Below are 24,560 nucleotides of genomic sequence, written 5' to 3' on the forward strand. Positions count from 1 at the left end.
CTCTAAAGATTTTTTTCTATTGAATTATTTTTTCTATTTTATTCTACAAATAATCACTGGTGGCCCATTATGTTCCATTCATATACTAGTTATACAGATAGAAATATGCATTCATATAAGCCAAGGTCCCTTTCTTCAAGCAACTCAGTTTAGTGAGGAAGGCAGACAAGTAAACAGGCATTTATAACTCATACTTTATGCATTAGCTTCCAATATCATTGCCGAAAGCAAAGGACCAGAATTAGAAATTCTCCCACTCTTAGCTTCTGCCTTACTGATTCAATTAGCTTAAAAATTTGCTGAAATACTTAGCTCGTTTTTCATATTTTCCTAAGCATAATGGAACAATCTAGGCCTCACTCTATAAAAGGCTGTACAAGGTCTGCCTTACCCCTGAGAAAAGTCAGGCCTAAAAGGCAGTAACATCTAGCCACCCAGCAGGAATGCTTTCAGGGTTGGATCATGTTTTTATTCTTGCAATGCACCATTTAAGAGCTACTGTGGTTTTCTGAAGTTCCATTTGTGGGGTATTAAATATGTAGGCATTCCTCTTTATACTGCATTATGCTACATTACACAACCATATTCCAAAGTTTTTACCTTTTCCTCTCTAAAATAAAAGGCAGCTAAGCTTCAGGGTAAAATGTTCACGGTACTGTATTTTAATACCCTGCTACTTTCAAGATGAAGCAAAATAACCTCAGAACTGTACAAAAACCAGCCAACATTCCACAGCAAAATTCACTGTAAATATCTGATTTTGGTAAGGAATTTCTAATATAGCTATTTGATTTAATCACTACAAGATACTACTTCCTCTGCAAAGACTTTCAAAATTTAAATAAACTTAACGTGCCCATCAGCTGTTTGTTTACAAAAATAGTTGACTTTTTTTCCTCCTTGGCAGGATGAATGACTTATACTAGAATTATACTGCAAGGAAAGAATGACTTGACATGTTTGCCATCATATCATATTTGAAGTATATCGGCTAAAAGTAAATTTAACGCACAAGTCAATATGAAACGTGAAACTTCAGCCACTCTTGGATTCTTCATGTTTTAAAAACCATACAGTCCAAATTTCCTTGTAGAACAACAATAAAAACTAGAGCTGGAAGAAAACTTGGAGATCAAGTCAAACCAAATAATTTTACAAAAGACACAACTGGAGGTCAAATAGGTTAAGTAACTGGCCCAAGGTAATAAGTCTCAGTCTTAGTCAAACCATGACAGAAGCCAAAGCCAATGATTCCCAGTCCAATTATTTTAATGGCTACCAGGGTACAATGATTGATTTACACACATAGCACAGCATCCTTCTAGGCCATAGCCGGTAAGCAGAACTCACACAGAGCCAGAGTCTTTGTCCACAGCTTCATAGTACTTCTCAGGATCAAGCACAAATCCTTAAAGTCCATGATTAAGGACACCTTATGTCTAAAAATTAAATGAAAAGGATCTGGAGCATGCAGGCAGGCAGAAGATAGGCATGGTCCAAGGATGGTCACATTGGAACAGAAATTAAGTAAAAAGGCAGGCACCCTCTTTGGCTCAGCATGTCGCCTGGTCTTTTCACCAGCAGGGGATCCTTCTCTTTGAAAGGCCTTTTCAGCTTCCCTAAAATCTATTGCAGCATATAGAGAAGCTCATGCCAGAATGAACCACAGGATGGCAGCTTGGAGAAGTGGAACAAAGAGGGAGGTGGGATTCAAACCAGTGCTCACCTACAGCAGTCTTTAGCGTATGGCCTATTCTAAATCTGCACTAGAGCAAAGCTCACTCTAGTGTTACTAATGAGAACAGATTCTAATGATGACCCAGATTTCCTTGCCACAGTCCCCAGTGAGCATCCTTTATTCTCTGTACCCAGACTTCTTCATACTCTAGCACTATATACCCCATCTCCACAAATTGTGCATGCCATATTTTGCTTTTTTTTTATATCCATTCACCAAAATTCACACTTTCTGTAAACTCTTTTGCATGTCTCTCTTTCTCCATGTGGCTTTCCCAATCTCTAAATCTAGCATAAATGCCAGGTTTTGTTCACATAGTATTTTTCTTTGTGCTTCTCTGTCACATTTAATGTCTTTTTATTCTTGGAAATAATTCCCAAGGGAGAGTCTCCCAACTGTATCATAAAGGGCTGAGTCTGATTCATCTTTCTAATCTTTCAGTGTCTAGCACAATGCTTGGCACATAGTCTCCATAAACATTTGCTGAGTTGACTCTAGTTAACACACACTCTAGAATTACAGAAGCCCTAGGATTATTAATTGCCGATGCTAATCTTAGCATTACTGGCACAGTAGCAATTTCTCTTTATTCTTCTGCTCCTTTTATCCTATCCTTTTTTTAATCTTACTATTATTATTTGTATTTTTATTCTGATCTTGATCAAGATCTCAGAAAAGTACTGTCTATAAAATGTGTCAACATATACAGACAGACTTGGCTGTTGTGTGAAGTGTACAAGTCTTGGCTCCATTTGGTACTTCATGAGATAGCATCTCCTCTCTTAAATCAACCAAGATTCTGAGTAGCAGAGAAAATCTCTGACCATGCATCTTTCTGCCATGGAAAATATAAATTATGCCTGACCATTAAGACACAAAGTAACCTTAGAAATGCAGGAAGCTATAAATTTCCCTGGAAATGTTTTAATCTCTCACTATCAGTTCTTCCTTGGATCATAATCAAAGTGTATCCTATTTTAAAAAGCCCTTATGGGTTTCTTCTTAGCAGAATGCTTTGTTTCACATGAATGTCTAGGATGGAGCAAAAGCCATTTGTGTTTTAGTGTAACATCTCAGAAGGAAATATTTCATTTTCTCAATGAAATTGTGACCCGCTACAAATTCATGTTCTGTTTCTGAGTAAAAGAACTTTGAGAAACAATGGCCATTTCACATACCAAAACTTTATCACAAAATATTATTGTGTAAAATTGTCCAAACAACTCTACTAATACAGCTGTTCAAACATCTGGATTACTCCATCACAAAAATCTCTCTCCCTATGAGCCTTCTCCCAGGAGTACATCCTACACTAAGGTCTTTGTGATAAGTGATAACAGTAGACACACCAGTTCTCCGGCTTAGAATTACTAGTCCCCTATCATTGCAATGAATAGAATCCTGTTAGGAAGTACTCCTTTACTAGGATAAACAAAACTTTACTTATTTATCTACAAAGAGAGCAAAATATTCAAACAAAATTTATTACATATCATGTTTATCCTGAAATATATCTATATGTATGTGTGTATTTATATAAATTTATACATGTAGATATATTTATTTATATATATTCACATCCCAACATCCAGACTATCTGTCAAAAGTCTCTTAATTCCTCATAACCTGGTTGTGAATTTTACTGTAAAATGAACGATCACATTTATATTTGGTTTCAAAAATTGTTTATAAAATATTTTTAGTGTCTTACAAAGTATGTGATTTATATTATTATAAAAGGAAGAAACATAAGTGAGACATTTTATAAAAATCATTTTATAAGTGAGAAATTTTTTAATAATCCAGCCTTGCATTCACACACATTTCTATAAACTCAACAGAAGTGGGTCCCAAGTATTCTGAGTATAGCCCAGCATGCAAGTTCATTGAAAGAAGGAACTAGGTCTATTTGGGTTTGTATTCCTAGTACTTAGTCCAAAAATCACTGTGTACCTAAGTGTCTTGTGTCTGTTGGTTTTTATTTTTCACATTGGTAGGTGGAGGCATACGTCCCTCTGACCACATTGTAGCCACTCAATCAGAAGACAACTCCTGAACAGAAATTAGGTAAAGCAACTTTTGAAATCAAATAAGAATGTGTCTGAAAGTATACTGGAGAAATAAAAAAGCACACCAAATACAAGATACTATTAATAACATGATTTAATATCTGGGCCAGAGGAATTAGAATCGTCATTGAACACATTTTCCTGATTCTGAAGCCTTGTATGATATTCAGGTTTCACCTACAGCATGTTACAAAGTGTGTAGGACAATAAAGTAGTGGTGATGAGAAGCCTAAATAATATAAAATTACTCTTTCCTGCAGTTCTGGGAAGGAAAGAGAAAAAGAAACTCAAGAACTTGAAGATCGTGCCAAAAATTCCATTGTGGAAGGAGGATACTGTCTCCAAAGCAGCGAGTGCCTCCCACTTCTCTGTTTTGATATACAACCCATCACCAACTTTGTTAAAACTATTTCTCATCCAATGCAACAACCTAAGGATCTAATCTCATCTAATTCTGGGGAAATGCCACATCTTTTAGGGCAATTGAGAAAAGGTCATTTCATTTTTAAGGCAACATGAGCAAAAATGTCATCTGAAGGAGCCTGGAAGAAAAAGTTAAAGAAATTAGGCATTATAAATGAACATTCCTTCTTCTTCAGTGTCTTAGAGGGAGAATGAAAGAATCTGGGGCCAGAAAAGGAGCCCGAGCCAGAGATACTGCAGCATTTAACATCTTGAGGTTACCAGGAGCGGGGAAAGAGAGGTCAGCATGGAGGAGCGAAGCAAGCCCTAGGCCAAGTAGCATGGGGGAAATGTGTGAGGTTAGTCCTCAGAGGTTGTGGGACGAGAATAGAGAAAGAAAAGGGAGGCAGCCAGTGAAGGTGTCTAGGGCTACTTGAGAATATCAGATTTCTTCCTGAGAACAGTGGGTCCCCATTCACAATGACAGACTCTAAATCAAGAAGAAACTAGAAATAGTTGGATAGACCACAGGGAGATTGCTACCAAGAGCCCTTTCTCTCCAGGTAAGATATGCTAGTTATTTCAAATTGTTTCAGTGTTGGAATGAAATACATTTGCAACCTTGGGAGATATAAAGCAAAAGGTAGAGGAAGTCTAAATTTGGGAGTTAATTGAAGACTAGAAAATGTAATTTTCAAGACTTGAATGTGGAGGTGGGGGAGGATGGAAGAAGAGGTTGTAAAATTACACCTGGGATGTGCCATTTGTTCAGGAGCTAGTGAAAAGTCCCAGAGGGAGATGTGTGCTGGAATTGGCTGTGATGAGCCAAGGCTGTATCCACCAATCTCTGTAAGTGCAAGAGGAATTCAGAACATTCCAGGAGAAAGCATAATGAGGCTACAAACAGGGACCAGGGGACTCTCCCAGTTTCACATCTCTCAGTAAACATTCAAGACATTGGAAAGCATTTGAGCCTGTTTTTCTCATCTAGTTGAGAAAGGTGAATTGTAGCATGACAGTTCTCCTGCTATTAGGTTGCAAAGAATAAATATTTCCTCCTCTTTCCAGCTCTCAAAATTTAAGAAGTCTCTTCAGGACTTTGAGCAAGAAATTCAAGAATACCTTTGTTGTTTATACTCTCAGTTTCCAGCTCTTAAAAATGCTTGCTCTCTCAAGGAATGCAAACAGAATCTGTGTCTCTTTCTCACTGTGTGTGCCCCCATCACAAATGTCTATGGCACAAGCATGAACATAAATATAGGGCTGGAGCTGCTACTCTATATTTTCATGTCATTGAAAGGGACTATTTCAGAATTATAGAGTTGGCTGGTTTGCTGAGGACAACAGTAATTATTGTAATAAAAAGACTAACAAAGCTAGCATTTATTGAATGCAAGACATCATTCAAAGATATCAAGATATCCACATTTCATCCTTACAATCCTATGTAGGAGACATATACATTTATTATCCATATTGATTTTGGGTTTGCTGATTCCTTTATTTATGTAGGAGGTAGGGGGAAGGATGCAGAAGAAAATTACCTATAGGAAAAGGGTTGAGAAGGATCTGCAGGGACTGAACCAGAAAGCAGTGACACCGTTTTCACAGTTGGAAAGAAACAGGGTACATTTGTAAGTACCTACTGTGAGTTTTGTAATAAAAACTACCTTACGAATAAGCATGGTGGAATACTTAGTGCTACTTAGTACATTCATACATGTCTCTACCATCTTGAGATTTTTGTATACACAGTATATGATCTGTTTTTATAAATATACAGTGTTAAAAAAATAGTTTCTTCTTGTATTAAGTATAGCGTTTAAACACAAAACAAGCATGGCCCAGTCACATTCCAACTGAAAACCCAGAGAAAGAAACCCAGCAGCACAACCCCCAGCCCCTGCCCTGCTTGGTGGACCGGATGGTCCCGGCAGTGTATTACTCCTGTTTTACAAATGAGGAATCTGTGGCACAGAGAAAGTACATTTTACCCAAGATCACATACTAAGATTTGTACTCAAGAAGATTGGTGTGAGAACAAACAATATCAAACACTAGGTAATAACTTGTTAATTTCCATCTAAGTGCAAAAGAGGCTCTTCAGGACTATGGAATAGAATGTCTTCTATAAACTAAAGAGAAAAAAGCTTTCCTCATTTCCTAGGCATTTTCCTCTGAGTTCCCACAATAGCAAACATTCACTTACATTAGCCCATGGGACATTGCCCCAAATATCTGTTTAAATATCAGCTTCTCTACTATCTGTGAGCCACTTAAGAGCAGTGACTATGTTTTTGGTTTCAGCATTCTTAAAGTCTAGCATAGGGCTTTGCACATCATAGGTCCTCTCTACATCTTGTTAAAGAAATTAGTACATTCAAGTCACATTATTTTTAAGCATTTACTGCATTCCTATTATTAGCCTGTTCATATGCCAAGCACTATAGATAACAAACTGAGTTGGTTATAGCTCCTGCTTTCAAGATACTTGTAATATAATTGGAAAATTAGATGAGTAAATTGAAAAAGTCACTAGAGAATCAAAAAATCCTTTGACAGAATAAACTATGCAGTGTTAAGGGAACAGAAAGGAATAGCATGAACCTAGCCTGAGGCTGTCAATGAAAACTTTCTAAAAGAGGTTGTAAAAGACCCTCTGGGAACTATACCAACATCAGGGCTAGCATAGATACAGACCAGAAAAAAACATGGGGGCATTTGCGCAATTTAGAGTGATTGGATGCTGATGTTTCACAGGTCACGAGGCAGTCCACCGGAAAAGAATACTAAAAATGCAACCAGAAGTCAAAATTAAGGGCAGTGAACGTTCAAAAATTAAATGTCCTCCCCAAAGATTATGGGGACTCACTGGTGTGTGGCAAGCAGGCAGTACAACAGCGCTAAAAGAGATTATTCCTCTTATGATGAGTTGTCAACAGGAAAGCTGGCATGTTTTCTTGTTGAGAACATGTTGAGAGAAGAGGAAGGGAAAGGGCCTTTTAGGCATGAGGAGCAAGTTACAGCAAGAGCAAAGGAGCCAAGAGCCAAATTGGGGGACAGGAAAGGGCAGAGAAATGGAAGGTATCACAGAGTGGAAGGTATCACTTTTGGCATTAGACAGAACTTACACAAATCTCAGCTCTTTCACAGTGTGCTTGCATGACTTTGAGCAACTTATCTAAACACTCTGTGCCTCAATTTCTCTTTCTGTGTTCTAGAAATAATACCACTGTATGAAATTGATATGAGGATTAACTAACATATGAGATGTTCAACTAGAAAAGGTAAGGATTTCTTTCCCTGTATTATGGTGACCAGACTTTGCAAAATAACAGGTACATATTACAGAGAAGCCCTTATCTTTCCTTCCAGCTGAGCATATTATATTCTCTCATTTAATATTCATATCAATCTTATATGGTTGTTGATAGTCTTGTCATAGAACTCAGGATACAATGAAGAGCGGCACTCTCCTTCATTACCAGCACCTGCCCCATCCCATTCAAAGTGCTTTTTGCTTTGTGTTGTACCCCTGCATCCTGGGACTGCACCACCTAAGGTACACTGAGAACCTCAGCTGATTACTAAGCCCACGATGCCAAAACAGCATTACACTGCAAGACACTCAGCACGACTAGGCAAAAATTTGCTCACCGCCCATAGCTCATTTGGAATTTTCACTTCAAGTAGTCTGTTACCCATCATCTGGACGGACCAGACAGCTATCAATGTCAGCTAGAAAATGTCAGAAGTTTCAGTTGTATTAAATTGCTGTTCACTGGAAGGAAGATTCATTTTCAACCCACACACACTCTTCACATTCCCAAGCACATCGTTTTATTTAGTTTTTTTTTAAATTAGCCAGCCATAGTGGCACCCATTTGCAGTCCTAGCTATCGGGAGGGCTGAGGCAAGAGGACTGCTTGAGCCCCAGGAGTTCAAAGCTGCAGGCAGCTATGACTGTGCCACTGAACTCCAGCCTGGTGACAGAATGAGAGCCTATCTCTTACATAATAAATAAATAGCTTTTAGTTTCAATCACTATAAAAGTAACCAGGAAATTAAATAGACTTCTGGTTTTCCCAGCTCAGCTGCCTCACCTTAGGTGATGGGTTAATCTGTCTCTGGTCCCACAATTACCTGTCTACTCCTGGGCACATGGTATGCTAATAGGGCAAGCAGGTACACAGTGGCTTTTCTGGTTTGGAGGAGAGGCTCTACGCACAAATCCATCCAGGAGGCTAATCTTGACTTTCCATGGATGATGGCTGGGAAGAGAAAAGAAATAGAGCAGAGAGAGATGTTTAGACCCCAGTCTGTGGCTGTCTTTCACCAAAACTTAACTGGGTATTTCCTTTATCTGTGTTTTCAACAAGCAAACTTTAAGTACCAAGTATGCTGTTTCAGTGCACAATAACTTTTAATGATCTGTACATATTAGGAGAAACCCCAGCCCCGATAGCATATGTAAACAGTTTTATAAAATAGGCTCCTAAATGCTAAAAGGTACTGAATAAAAGAAGGTCAAAATAGGAAAATACAAAAAGATAGCAAGAATATCACAGTGAACAACTGCCTTGAATAATAAATTGTTATACTGAGTGCTTTAGTGTGTTAGCTCACTTAATTATCCTAACAATATTATTACAAATACACTATTATTATCTCCATTTTACATATGAAGAAGGTGAGGCTCAGACCTTAAGACTCTTTATAGCCATGCACTTAAGGGAAGACAAGCGTATAGATTACTGAGTCTATGCAGTCTGTGGATGGACCTGAGAAAGGATCCAGTAACACCTCACTTCACACAATCATCTAAATCTCCTGTAAACAAAATGGGGCCAGAACAAATCTAGCAGATTCTGAGATTAGTTTTCAGCTTCTGCTCTTCCATCACAGGTCCTCATATGACACAGATTGACTGTAGTCTGAGGAGTACCAGACTTTAGAGAGAGACACTTGAGAGTAAATTCCTGCTTCCTTTTTCTCCCTCTTGATGTCCACTGCATTAGTCCAGGAAATCTTTACCTTTTGCCTGAATTGTTGCAACAGCTTCCTCACAGTCCTGAGTGGCTTCATTCCATTGTTTTGTTTTAATTTTTAAACTTTTATTGAGGTATAATATACATATAACAAAAAAATAAAACATTCAGAACTTAAGTGGTCAGTTTGATGAGTTTTGACACTTGTATAATATATAAATCATGTAATTAAAATCCAACACAAGATAAGATATAAAACATTTCTATCAGCCAAGAAACCTTCTTTATTCTTTTTCTAGTCAACTCCTTCTGTTTCTCAGAGGCATACTTTTCGTCTGTTTGTTTGTTTTATGAGATGGGGTTTCACTCTTGTTACCCAAGCTGGAGTGTAATGGCACAATCTTGGCTCCCAGCAACCTCCGCCTCTCGAGTTCAAGCGATTCTCCTGCCTCAGCCTCCTGAGTAGCTTTGATTACAGGTGCTGCCATCATGCCCAGCTAACTTTTTTGTATTTTTAATAGAGAGGGAGTTTCGCCATGTTGGCCAGGCTAGTCTTGAACTCCTGGCCTCAGGTGATCTGCCCTCCTCGGCCTCCCAAAATGCTGGGATAACAGGCATGAGCCACAGATTAAGCCATTAAGCCAGAGGCATAATTTTTATCACCACAGATTCATTTTGCTTGTTTGGGGACTTCATGTATATGTATCCTACAGTTGTGTTATCATTTTGCATCTAACTTATTTCATACAACATAGCATTTTTTGTGATTTGTACATGGCTGTTGTATGTAACAGTAGTTTGCTCCCTTTTATGGGGTGGGTATTATTCCACTATATTAACACACCACAATTTGTTGATCCATTCACCTATCAATGGGCATTTGGAATGCTTCCAGCTTGAAGCTTTTATGATTAAGCCTGCTTAAAGATTTTTGTACAAGTCTTTTGTGGACATATATTTTTATTTATATTTGTTAAATATCAAAAAAAAAAGAAAAGAAAGAAAGAAAAACAGAATGCTGCCTCATACAGTAAATGTGTATTTAGGATTATGAGAAATTGCCTGTGGTAGAATCGCTTCATTTTCCCATCAGCAATGATTGAAAGTTCCAAGGATACCACATTCTTATCAATATTTAATATGTTGTTTTTTTGAGGCTAGTTATTCTAGTAGGTGAAAATTACTCCTTGTGGTTTTCATTTTCATTGGTATGTATTTATATACTCATTGGCCATTTGTGGGTCTTCTTTTTCTAAATGTCTGTTCCTTTTTTTTATTGGGTTGTTTGTCCTTTAATTATTTGCAGAAGTTTTTTGTATAATTTGGATACAAGTTCTGTGTCAAATATATTTATTGCAAATACTTTCTCCCAGTTTAGTAGCTTGCTATTTTCTTTTTTTTTTTTTTTTCCAACATCTAAGTCTTTTTTAAGGTGAGTTTTTACAAACAAGCATCTATCCCAGTGTGGGGGATGAGGATGGGTGAGGAGGGTGGGGCAGCAGGAAGATGAGAATTCTCATCTATTGATAATAAAGCTCCAGGTTCATCCCATCGTGGATTTCATAGTCCCCCAGAGACACGTGGTCCTTAAAAATCGTGTACCACTTCTTCAGGACAATCTTGTTCCAAGGGGTGCCAGTTTGGGCTGCAATCAGCTTCTTAAGGTCCCCAATGGTATCATCCGTGTTGCATTTAACGTGGACCTTCTTCCCCAGACGGTCGTTGCAAACAACCTCGATCATCCTAGCTGGAGCTTGAATCGCCTCGAACCTGCCGACGCCACTAGCACCTAGTCCGAGCGTTGAGCCCCGGCCGCAGTTCTTATTTTCTTTTTTGTATCTTCTGATGAACAGAAAATTTTTATTTTGATGAAGTACAATTTATTTTTTCTTTGATATTACATGCTTTTTGCAATCTAAAAAAATTGTTTTCTACCCATGAAATCCTAAGGTTGCCCAGTTATCCTCCTGTGTCTTAATTAGAAAGTTAAACAGTTTAAATTTTCCTATAAAATTGTAATTCATCTTGAGTTATTTTTTGTTATCCTACAGTATGAGGCAAGGATTGAAATTCGGGGGTTTTTATGTGACTAGTCAGTTTTCCTAGGACCATTTATAAAAATACATTAATTTCCTCCTTTGAATTAACTTGAAAGCTTTGTAAAAAAAAAAAAAAATCAGTTCATTATGGACGTGTAGGTATATTTCTATTTGACACAGTTTTGGTACTTATGCTGATACCATCCATTCTCTTGATTACTCTGTAGCTTCACAGTACAATTGGAATACGTCTTTTTTTTCCTTCTTTTTCTCTCTCTTCTTTCCCTCTTGCTTTCTTTCCTGCCTTTCCTTTTTTTTTTTTTTCCTTCTTTTTTAGTTTTTTGGGACTTTTCTGATATCTCATAGTTATTGATTCTAATCTATTACTCTTGTGGCCAGAAACATATTCTGTGTGATTTCAGTTCCTTGAAATGCATTGTCATTTGTTTTATGACCCTGCATATGATGAATGTTTTATATAAAGTTTAGAACGGGGGTGGGAAGCTGGGGAGAGATAGCAAGGGGAGAAATGTCAGATGTAGGTGATGGGGTAGAAGGCAGCAAATCACACTGCCATGTGTGTTCCTATGCAACAATTTTGCATGTTGTTCACATGTACCCCAAAACCTAAAATGCAATAAAATAAATAAATGGGAAAAAAAAAATAAAAAAAATAAAGTTTAGAACGGAATACAGATTTTAAATGTTGGATGTGGTGCTTTATAATTGTCAGTTATGGTCACATTGGTTGATAATATTGTTCAAATCCTTTATATCCTTACTGATTTTTATTTCAACTTACTCTATCAATCTCTGAGATAAGGTCTTAAAAATCTCCAACTGTAATTAGTTCTAGAAATTGTTGTTTCTCTCTTTATCTCTAGTAACTCTCCTATTCTTGAGGTACATTTTTTAATTAAGAGTATAGTTTCACCAGCCTTCTTATGCTTATCATTTGCATGTCATATCTTTTCCATTCTAATTCTTTCAATCTGTGTCTTTATATTTAAAGTTCATTTAAATGAATGGCTTATTCTTTTTGTCTCACACAAAGATCAGTTTTTAATAGTTTTTTTGGAAAGCTTTGCTTCTGTATTCCTTCTAGTAGATTCAGGTTTTTATGAACTATTTCATTCCAGCGTGAAGAACTCTTCAGTTTCTTATACCACAGGTGTGCAGGAAACCAGTTAGCATTTGTCTATCTGAAAAGGCCATTATGTTGCTTCATTTTGAAGGATAATTTGCTTATATTTCATATTCTATAATATAATATTATATGATTCTGAATAAACTTTTTTTTCCTGTCAGCATTTTAGAGATACTCCATTGTGTTCTGGCCTGCATTGCTTCTGATGAGAAGCCAACTGTTATTCCTGCTTTTGGTCTCACATACACAGTACGTCCCTCCACAGTGTGTTTGCCAGTGTAGCAGGACGCAGGGATGAGGCTAAACCAACCTGAACTGTAGTTGATCTGCCTGGGTTTTATTGCAGATCTGGTTAGACGGTTTTGACTGGCTTCAAGTGATTTGACCACAGGATTAGGGTTTTTAGCTCAATATGGCTTAGAATCTGAGAATGGTCAGACTCTGAAAGACCCTCTAAGCTTTATAGCCCAGACTGCAGATTTCTAAACCAGGTGGTCTCTTCCTATTTTATAGCCTAGTAGCTAACCCTTTAAGTCACTGAGTTCTCTTTGCCTTCTGGGCTCCTGATCTGGGGTTTGCGGCTTCAGTATATCCCTTCTCCACTCATTCCCTTCCCCCAGCATTCAGTGGGCATCTGAAGCACTTTCTACAAAGGTCTGATGAACTGCAGAAGGCTGCCTCTCAGGACTCCTGCCCCATCCAGTTTTCCGCAAGCTTCTACTTTGCACTTAGCCAAAGCTCTGCGTGCTCTGGATGAATCTCACTGCTCTCCTACTTGAACCCAGACTTCTATAAGCTGCCTCTGTGCACATGGGGAATGAAGGTTGTACTTCAGAGTGCTCTTTAGCTCTTGCGACATTCCCCTGGCCTTCAGCCTGCTATGTCTCTGCTCTCCATGAATACACATAGGTAAAGGTTAATGGGTAGGTAGAAACATTCTGTGACTGGGGGTCCTCAGTATTCTGATCCTTATGCCAGGTCACAGGTAGCCATTAAGAATGCATTAATTCTCCTCCATCAGTATTCCTTATATTCCCAGAAGTTACGTTTTAACTTGTTCTATCTATTAACTATCTATTTTGACATATTCTATCAATATCTGAGAGGTCTTAAAAGTCTCCAACTATAATTATGTCAGTTGTTGTTCCATGTATTAACCACTTATTCATAAAGGGAAAAATTAAAATTTTCTAAATTTTCTTTCCATGTCTTTTTCAACAACATGAAAAGAAAAAAATAAAATTGTGCAATGATCATACCATGGAATACTACACAGCACTGAAACTTCAAAACTAGAGCTGCAGCTGTTTTTAACTGGCTATCTTGGCCCACAAAGCGGGGCCAAACAGCCAATTAGAAACAGCTGCAGTCTGTGGCGCTCACGGAGACGAACGAATGGGGAGAGTGAATCCAGCACCTTCAACTGAAATATCTACGTACTCACATTGGGACTGATGAGAGAAACAATTTGAATCATAGAAAATAAAGAAAAGCAGTGTGGGGCGATGGCCTACCCAGGAGAAACAGGGAGCCGAGGGAACCCCCATTCCCAGTCAAGGGAAGTGGTGAGTGAAAGTTTGACCCCTGGGAAACCACACTTCTCCCACAGATCTTTGCAACCAATAGATCAGGAGATCCCCTTGTGAGCCTACACCACCAGAGCCTGGGTCTGACACAGAGAGCTATGGTGTGGAGTCTCGGCAGAGCTGCTGCTCAGACACACACAGAGACCCAGGAGATGTACACACTCTGGTCTCAGGATTCCCAACAAAGGTGTCTGCAACGCAGGCAAGGTGTGAGATACATACATACCCCGAGGAAGGTGGCTGAATTCAGATGGCCGAGCAGCATCAGTCTGCAGGTTCTACTTTGATAGCACCTCACAAGATAAGACCCAATGGCCTGGAATTCCAGCCAGCCACCGGCAACATGGTGGAGCCTGCCTGAAACAGGATGGGGCTCCTGTTAGGAGGGGTGGGCTGCCATCTCTGCTGTTTGATCGACTTAGCCATTCCAGCCTGCATGCTTTAGAGAGTCCAAATAGTTCACACGAAGAAGGGTCCCTCCAACACAGCACAGCTGCTTTGCCAGAACACAGCCAGACTGCTTCTTTAAGCTGAACCCATTTGATCCATTTCTCCTCACTGGGCGGGACCACCCAGCTGGGGCCTCCAGTCATCCTACACATGTATTCTATGAAAAAAGTTCTGATCTCTCTCTAGCATGGAGTGCCCAGGGGCAGGGCAGGCTGCCACCTTAGTTGTTTGGATGATTCAGCTGTTCCAGCCTGCAGGCTTTGCAGAGTCCAAGCTCACAGGGGCAGAGGTGTTTCCCCAGCATGACATGGCTGTTTTGTCTAGGTGTGACCAGACTGCTTCTTTAAGTGGGACCCTGATTCACTCCTCCTCATGGGGTGGGTCCTCCCACCCAGGGCCTCTTCCCCCGTCCCCCCTCCCACCCCGCAATGTTCTACAGCTGACAGAGTTCTAATTTCTCCCTGGAACAGAGTGCCTGGGGGTCAGGGCAGGCCAGGATCTTGGCTGGCTGATTGGGCATCTCAGCTGGTCCAGGCTGTGGGCCTTGGTGAGCCCAACCAAATTGAAGGCTGAATTGGTATCTTTAACACAGCACAGCTGCTCTACCAAAAAGTAGCCAGACTGCTTTTTTAAGCAGGTCTCTGATCCTATTCCTCCTAACTAGGTGAGACCTTGAAACTGAGGTTTCCAGCCACCTTATAGAGGTGCATTCAAGCTGGTAGCAGGTCAGTAATCTCCTGGGATGGAGATTCCAGAGGAAGGGGCAGGCTGTCATCTTTGTTATTTTGCAGCCTTTACTGGTGATACCTACAAGTATAGGAAAAACCAAGATGACTAGGGTCTGGAGTGGACCTGCAGCAAACTACAGCTGCCCTACAGAAGAGTGTCCAGACTGCTAAAAGAGAAACAACAAAAACACACCAAAAAACAACATAAAGTCAACGACCTCAAAAATCAAAGATAGATAAGCTCACAAAGATGAGAAAGGATCAGCACAGAAACATTGAAAATTCAAAAAGCCAGAGTGCCCCTTTCCTCCAAATGATTTCAACAACTCTACAGCAAGAGTACAGAACTGAGGTGAGGCTGAGATGGCTGAAATGACAGAAGCAGGCTTCAGAATGTGGGAAAAAATGAACTTCACTGTATTAGTCAGGGTTCTAGTCTTTCCATGTTCTTCTGCCTGCTTTTTATTCTGGCCGTGCTGGCAGCTGATTAGATGGTGACTACCAGATAGAGGGTGGGTCTGCCTTTCCCAGTCCACTGACTCAAATGTTAATCTTGTTTGGCAACACCCTCGCAGACACACCCAGGAACAACACCTTGTATCCTTCAATCAAATCAAGTTGACAATATTAACCATCCCACTCATTGAGCTAAACAAGCATGTTGTAATGCAAGGAAGCTAAAAATCATGATAAAACAATGCAGGAGCTGACAGCCAAATTAGCCAGTAAAGAAAGGAACATAACTGATCTGATAGAGCTGAAAAACACACTACAAGATCTTCATAATGCAATCACAAGTATTAATAGCAGAATAGACCAAATGGTGCAAAGAATCTCGGAGCTTGAAGACTATCTTTTTGAAATAAGACAGTCAGACAAGAATACAAACAAAAAGAATAAAAAGGAATGAACAAAACCTCCAAGAAAGATGAGATTATGTAGAGACTGAATCTACAACTGACTGGGGTACCTGAAAGAGACAGGGAGAATAGCATCAGTGTGGAAAACATACTTCAGGCTATCATCCAGGAAAACTTTTCCAACTTAGTAAGACAAGTCAACATTCAAATTCAGGAAATGCAGAACCCAGTAAAAGACTCTATGATCATCCCCAAAATACATAATCATCAGATTCTACAAAGTTGAAATAAAAAAATGTAAGGGCAGCCAGAGAGAAAGACCAGGTCACCTACAAAGGGAAGCCCATCAGACTACCAGCAGACCTGTCAGCAGACATTCTGCAAGCCAGAAGAGACTCGATGACAATATTCAATATTCTTAAAGAAAAAAATTTCCAACAGAATTTCATATCCAGAAAAACTAAGCTTCTTAAGCAAAGGAGAAATAAGATGCTTTTCAGACAAGCAAATGCTGAGGGAATTTTTTGCCATCAAATCTGCTTTACAAGAGCTCCTGAAGGAAGCACTAAAGGTGGAAAGGAATAGCCATTACCAGCAACTACAAAAACACTCTGAAGTACACAGAGCAGAGACACTATGAAGGAATGACATAAACAGGTCTGCGAAATAACTAGTTAGCATCATAATGACAGAATCAAATCCATACATAACAATACTAACCTTAAATGTAAATAAGCTAAATGCCCCCAATTAAAAGACACATAAAGTCAAGCTGGAAAAAGAACTAAGACCAATTGACATGCTGTCTTAAGAAACCCATCTTATATGCAAAGACACACATAGGCTCAAAATAAAGAAATAAAGAAAAATTTACCAAGCAAATGGAAAACAGAAAAAATCATGGGTTGCAACCTTAGATCAAAAAAGAGAAAAAAGACAAAAAAAGGCATTTTGTAATGGTAAAGAGTTCAACTCAAAAAAAAAAAAGAGCTAACTATCCTAAATATATATGTACCCAATACAGCAGCACCCAGATTCATAAAGTAAATTCTTGGAGACTTTCAAAGAGACTTAGACAACCACACATTAATAGTGGGAGGTTTTAACATCCCACTGACAATATTAGACAGATTATCAAGACAGAAAATTAACAAAGATCTTCAGGACAGGAACTCAGCTCTAGATCAAGTGGGCCTGATAGATTATCTACAGAACTCTCCACCACTTCCCGCCAACCAATAAACTCAGAATATGCATTCTTCTGATCACCACATGGCACTTACTCTAAAATTGATCACATAATCAGAAGTAACACACTCCTCAGCAAATGCAAAAGAACTGAATTCATAACAAACAGTCTCTCAAACCACATTAGAATCAAACTAGAACTCAAGATTAAGAAAATTACTCTGAACCATGCAACTACATGGGAATTGAACAATCTGCTCCTGAAAGACTTTTGGGTAAATAATGAACTATAGGCAGAAATCAAGAGGTTCATTAAAAGTGTTGAGAACAAAGATATAATGTACCAGAATCTCCAGGATGCAGTTAAAATAATGTCAAGAAGGAAATTTATAGCACTAAATGCCCATATCAAAAAGCTAAAAAGATATCAAGTTAACAACTTAACACCACAACTAAAAGAACCAGACAACCAAGAGCAAACCACAAGGCTAACATGAGACAAGAAATAACCAAGATCAGAGCTGAACTGAAAGAGATAGAGTCACAAAAATATCCATTCAAAAGTCAATGAAGACAGGAACTGGTTTTTTTAAAAAAAAATATTTAGATAGACTGCTAGCTACACAAATAAAAAAGAAAAGAGAAAATATTCAAATAAACACAATAAGAAATGATAAGGAAGATATCACCACTGATCCCACAGAAATACAAACAACCATCAGAGAATACTATAAATACCTCTATGCACATAGCTAAAAAATAAATAAATAAATAAATAGAAGGAATAGAAATATTTCTGGACACATACACCCTCCCAATATTGAACCAGGAAGAAATTAAATCCCTGAATAGACTAATAACAAGTTCTGAAATTTAGGCAGTAATAAAGAGCCTAACAACCAAAAAAAAAAAAAAAAAAAAAGCCAAGGACCATACAGATTCACAGCTGAATTCTACCAGAGGTACAAAGAAAAGCTGGTACCACTTTTACTGAAACCATTCCAAAAAAAAATAAAAAGGAGGCACTCTTCCCTAACTCATTTTACGAGGCCAGCATCTTGCTGATAACAAAACTGGGCAGAGATACAGCAACAACAACTAAAAGAAAACTTGAGGCCAATATCCTTGATTAACATTGATGCAAAAGTCCTCAGTAAAATACTGGCAAACCAAATCCAGCAGCATATCAAAAAGGTTAAGACCATAATGGAATAGGCTTCATCCCTGGGATGCAAGACTGGTTCAACATAAACAAATCAATAAATGTAATTCATCACGTAAACAGAACTAGAGACAAAAACCACATGATTATCTCAATAGATGCAGAGAAGGCCTTTGATAAAATTCAACATCCCTTTATGTTAAAAACTCTCAGTAAACTAGATATTATAAACACAGCTCCAAATAATAAGAACCATATATGACAAACCCACAGCCAATATCATACTGAATGGGCAAAAGTTGGAAGCATTCCCCTTGAAAGCCAGCATAAGATAAGGTTGCCCTTTCTCACCATTCCTATTCAACATAGTATTGGAAGTTCTGCCCAGGACATTCAGACAAGAGAAAGAAATAAAGGTATTCAAATAGGAAGAGAGTCAAACTATCTTGGTTCGCATATGACATGATTTTATATACAGAAAATCCTATTATCTCAGCCCCAAAGCTTCTTAACCTGATAAGCAACTTCAGCCAAGTCTCAGGATACAATATCAATGTGCAAAAATCACTAGCATTTCTATACACCAACAATAGCCAAGGCAAGAGCCAAATCACAAATGAATTCTCATTCACAATTTCCACAAAGAGAATAAAATACTTAGGAATACAGCTAACAAGGGAAGAGAAGCGCCTCTTCACAAAGAACTGCAAACCACTGCTCAAAGAAATCAGAGATGACACAAACAAATGGAAAAACATTCTATGCTCATGGATAGGAATAATCAATTATTAAAATGGCCATACTGCCCAAAGCAATTTATATATTCAATGCTATTCCCATTAAACTACCATTGACATTCTTCACAGAGAATTAGAAAAAAACTATTTTAAAATTCATATGAAAACACAAAAGAGCTTGAATAGCCAAGTCAATCTGAAGCAAAAAGAACAAAGGTGGATGCACCCTGCTACCCAACTTCAAACTCTATACTACAGGCCAACAGTAATTAAAACAGCATGGTACTGGTATAAGAACAGACACATAGACAAATGGAAAAGAATAGAGAACCCAGAAATAAGACTATACACCTAAAATCATCTGATTTTTAACAAACCTGACCAAAACAAGCAATGGGGAAGAGATTCTCTATTTAACAAATGGTGCTGGGAGAACTGGCTAGCCATAATCAGAAAACTGAAACTGGACTCCTTCCTTACACCATGTGCAAAAATCAACTCAAGATGGATTAAAGACTTAAGTGTAAAACCAAAAACTACAAAAAGCCTAGACGAAAACCTAGGCAATACCATTCAGGACATAGGTACAGGCAAAGATTTCTTAACAAAGATGCCCAAAGCAATTGCAACAAAAGCAAATATTGACAAATGGGATCTAATTAAAGAGCTTCTGCACAGCAAAAGAAACTATCAACCAAGTAAACAGACAACCTACAGAAGGGTAGAAAATTTCCACAAACTACACATCTGACAAAGGTCTAATATCCAGCATCTATAAGGAACTTAAACAAATTTACAAAAAAAATAAAAATTAAAATTAAAAAGTGGGCAAAGGACATGAACATATACTTCTCAAAAGAAGACATACATGTGGCCAATAAACATATTTTCAAAAAGCTCAACATCACTGATGATTACAGAAATGAAAATCAAAACAACAATGAGATACCATCTCACCCCAGTCAGAATGGCTATTAACAAAAAGTCAAAAAAACAGACATGGCAAGGTTGTGGAGAAAAATGAACACTTTTATACTGTTGGTGAAAGTGTAAATTAATTCAACCATTGTGGAAGGCAATGCAGCAATTCCTCAAAGACCTAAAAACAGAATTAGAATTTGACCCAACAATTCCACTACTGGATATATACCCAAAGAAATATAAACCATTCTATTATAAAGATACATGCATATGTATGTTCACTACAGCACTACTCATAATAGCAGAAACATGAAATCAACCTAAAGAAAATGTGATGCATATACACCATGGAATACTATGCAGCCATAAAAAGAAATGAGATCATGTCCTTTGCAGTGACATGGTTCCAGCTGCAGGCCACCATTCTTAGCAAACTAACACAGGAAAAGAAAACCAAGTACCAGGTCCAGGGAACCATTTTTTCCTCCTAGGCCTCTGGACCTGTGATGGGAGGAGCTGCCTCAAGAGTTCTGAAATGTCCTGGAGATATTTTCCCCATTGTCTTGGTGATTAACATTTGTCTCCTCATTACTTATGTAAATTTCTGCAGCCACCTTGAATTTTTCCCCTCAAAATGGATTTTCTTTACTATTGCATTGTCAGGCTGCAAATTTTCCAAACTTTTATGTTCTGCTTCCTCTTGAATGCCTTCCCACTTAGAAATTTCTTTTGACAGATACCCTAAATCATCTCTCTCAAGTTCAAAGTTCCACAGATCTCTATAGCAAGGTAAAATGCCTCCAGTCTCTTTACTAAAGAATAACAAGAGTCCCTTTGCTCCAGTTTCCAATGAGTTTCTCCATCTGAGACCACCTGAGCCTGGACTTCATTATACATATCATTACCAACATTTTGGTCAAAGTGATTCAACAAGTCTCTAGGAAGTTCAAAACTTTCCCACATCTTCCTGTCTTCTGAGCTCTCCAAATCTCTAGGAAGTTCCAACGTTCCCATATTTTTCTATCTTCTTCTGAGCCCCCCCCAAACTGTTCCAGCCTCTACCTGTTACCCAGTTCCAAGGTCACTTCCACATTTTTTAGTATCTCTACAGCGGCACCCCACTACCTGATACCAATTTACTGTATTAGTCTATTCTGACGCTGCTAATACGGAGATACCCAAGACTGGGTAATTTATAATGAAAAGAGGTTTAATTGACTCACACTTCAGCACAGCAGGGTAGGCCTCAGGAAACTTACAATCATGGCAGAAGGAGAAGAAAACATCCTTCTTCACATGGTAACAAGCAAGAGAGTGTGTGTGTGTGCACAGGAGCTATCCTTTATAAAACCATTAGATCTGGTGAGATTTATTCACTATCATGAGAACAGCATGGGAAAAACTCACCCCCATTATTCAATTACTTCCCACTGGATCCCTCTCATGACACATGGGGTTTATGAGAGCTATAATTCAAGATGAGATTTGGGTGGAGACCACAGCCAAACCATATCAGTTCCCTTGAAAGTTCCTTGGAAAACGCACCTAGAGGCCTAGATATGTGCAATTCTACAATTTTTTTTTATAAGCTTAATTTTTCCTTGCAACATTAAGCACCATTTCTCCAGCTTTGTCTCTTCCTTCTTCTACCTGGAGTACTTTATTGTCTAAGAAGAATAATCTACTTCAGTTTTAGTTGTGCCAAGTTCTCTCAGCTCTTGGATGTTTTACACGCTGCTTCCTCTCTCTGGAAAGATTTCCACCACCTCCACCTAAGTAATCTTTAGTTTCCTTCAAAACTTTGTCATCCTATTGGGAAGCCTAATCTCTCACACTACCCCCTGTAGGCTGGGTTGGGTACACCTCCTGCAGGCTCCACAACTTCCTGTTTCTACAGAGTGCTAATCATCTAGGATTGCGACTTTCTCTTCACTTGCTTCCTTCAATAGAACTTGGACAATTCCTTGGAAGCAGGGACCTCAAGACATTCATCTCTGTCCCTTAAGCATTTGAAGCACGGTAAGTGCTCCCTAAATGTTTGGTAAATCAATGAGTGAATGAGTGTGGATTCCAAAGCAGCCTGATAAATATGATAGCACCAGGTCTTTTAAAGGCTCATTTCCCTTGAGCAATTAGAACTAAGACAAACAACCCAAAGGTCTCCACTCAGAAGAACGATGCCAAGATCTTTGGCACAGTATGGTCAGCAAAGAGTGTGACTTCACGAGATTGGTGAAGACAGCTGTGGTCGCCCAGTGGTTACTCTTCCAGTTCTCAACAGAGCCTCAACAAGCCTAAAAGGAAATACTAGGCATTTGCATTGCTCTCCTTTCATCATTGACTCATTCATTCAACAAATATTTATTTGGTCCCTGGGCACTTTTCTAGTATGGAGATTCAACATCAGTGAAGAACAAAAAGAATGCCACTGTTCTCATTAAGCTTGCTCTCTAGTGGCAGAAATAGACAACAAACAAATAAGCACAGATAAATATCAGATGGTAACAGGGCTATGAAGCACAAAAAAGCACCATAAGGGATGTGGAGTGTGGTGTCAGTCCAATGGAGGGTGGTCAGGGAAGGCTGCTCTTAATTGGGTGACACTTGAGCAGAGAGCTGAAGGAAGTGTTGGGGATGAATCATGTGGAACTGCGGGGGAAGAGACCACAGAGCAGAGGGAATAATGGCCAAAGCTCAGGCAGGAGGATAAGAGCAAGGGGTTTGTGCAGTTGGAGAGTGGGGAGGAAGACCGAGGAGAGAGGTTGAAAAGAGGTCAAAATCTAGTCAGAGTGAGATCAGGAGGCCCTCAAATGTTATGGTAGGACTTTACATTTTTCTCACTTCATTCAATTCTGTAACTCTACTTCTTTCTAGAAAAAAAAAAAAAAAAACATAGTAATCATCTAAATTTGGACCATCGTGTGTTCAGACATTGTTTACTTACCTTCCCATCCTTAGATTTTTTCACAATTTTTTTTTTAATCTCAAAAGTACTGATATCAGCCAAGTAAAGGAAAACATGCAATTTTCTCTGGCACCCTTCTGGAGAAACTCTCAGCCAAGAACTCTTGGAGAAACTCTCAGCCAAGAACCCACAAGTGAATTCTTCAAATACCTCCAATTGCATCCATGATGTGACTAATTATCACACAGATTTAGATGCAGGTGGCCAAATCATAGCCTTCAAAACTTATTTCCATGAACTATAAGTCAGGTAGTAGCTGGGTTCTTCTAGCTGTTTACGAATTATAGGGGTCTCCTAGAAAAATCTTGCTGTCCATTTTACAGCTGTACATTGTCATTGCCCAAAATAAAATAACACTCAGATTTTGCATTTATATTTCAACAATTCTGTATTTAAATGTCAATCCTGCTAAGGTCCAGTCATTGTTTCACTATGCTGTCATGAGACCCGAAGAAGAAAAATAGCTTTTCAAATTATACTATGCAGCCATAAAAAGGAATGAATTAATAGCATTTGCAGTGACCTGTATGAGATTGGAGACTATTATTCTAAGTGAAGTAACTCAGGAATGCAAAACCAAACATCATATCTTCTTACTGATATGTGAGAGCTAAGCTATGAGGACCTAAAAGCATGAGACTGACACAATGGATTTTTGGGACTTGGGGGGAAGAGTGGGGGAGGGACAAGGGACAAAAGGCTACAGATACGTGGTGCAGTATATACTGCTTGGGTAATGGGTACATCAAAATTTCACAAATCACCACTAAAGAACCTACTCATGTAGCCAGATATCACCTGTACCCCAAAAACTTATGGGAAAATAAAAAATATATAAAATAAAATAAATGAAGAATAAATCATTAGTGGATACATGTTAAAAAATATGTAAAGTGAGTCTTCCTCCAGAAGCAGAATAGCTGGGTTCAAACCCAGCTCCACATATTTAGTATTTTCTGTTCTCATGGAAGTTTCATAATCTTTCTTCTTCAGTTACATCATCTGCAAAATGGGAATACTAATAGCACACACAACAAAGGGAGATTAGGAGGGTTAAATGTGCCCAGGCACAGTAGGCAATATATATATGTGTGTACGTTTATATATGATTGTGTTTGAATCCTAAAATTTTGTTTTTTATAAAAATTAAAAGCAATCTAGTCATTTATTTTCATATTGAAGTTAATTCCATTTTAAACATTTAATAACTTCCAATTTTCAAACCCAAAAGCCAGTGTAATCATCAACCTCCCTAGCAGACCGTTAATCTATAAATGAATAGTTTTGGAATGAATGATATATAAGTATTTTTTATGAAACAATTGTATAATTTTAGTGATCCATCAAAGCAGTCTCTATCCACTTTCTATGATTTCAGTGAGGTGGGAGAGAACTGAGGCTGTTTCTATGTATCCCCATGCTCCATGTACCTCTGAGTGGGAGGAGGAGGAGCAAAAGGGAAGGGCTGAATTGTACAGTCATGTGAGATCCAGTACAGTTGGAAAAGGTGACAGTTATAAAATTTGAGATTCCACAGTTAGCTCATTCCTGTAGCTTTTCGAACCAATAGAAGGCTCCAA

At 38.5% G+C, this 24,560-nt stretch overlaps 1 protein-coding gene and 1 long non-coding RNA gene across 2 annotated transcripts in view; both read right to left on the minus strand.

Annotated features, from left to right (window-relative positions):
* Positions 1-2,369: 2,369 nt before the first annotated feature.
* LOC116561998 overlaps positions 2,370-24,560 on the minus strand; it is an 89,149-nt gene continuing 66,958 nt past the window's right edge. Inside the window, exon 3 of the long non-coding RNA XR_004273702.1 lies at positions 2,370-8,480. This is a non-coding gene — a long non-coding RNA (uncharacterized LOC116561998). The remainder of the gene's footprint in view (positions 8,481-24,560) is intronic.
* LOC116561996 (ubiquitin-like protein 5) lies at positions 10,608-11,012 on the minus strand. Its single transcript, XM_032294055.1, has one exon. It carries the CDS (start codon positions 10,937-10,939, stop codon positions 10,718-10,720), a length of 222 nt encoding a protein of 73 aa, XP_032149946.1. The 5' UTR covers positions 10,940-11,012; the 3' UTR covers positions 10,608-10,717.

Source organism: Sapajus apella, unplaced genomic scaffold (assembly GCF_009761245.1).
Source record: "Sapajus apella isolate SASKATOON/1434 unplaced genomic scaffold, GSC_monkey_1.0 scaffold31, whole genome shotgun sequence".
NCBI classification, from domain to species: Eukaryota; Metazoa; Chordata; class Mammalia; order Primates; family Cebidae; genus Sapajus; species Sapajus apella.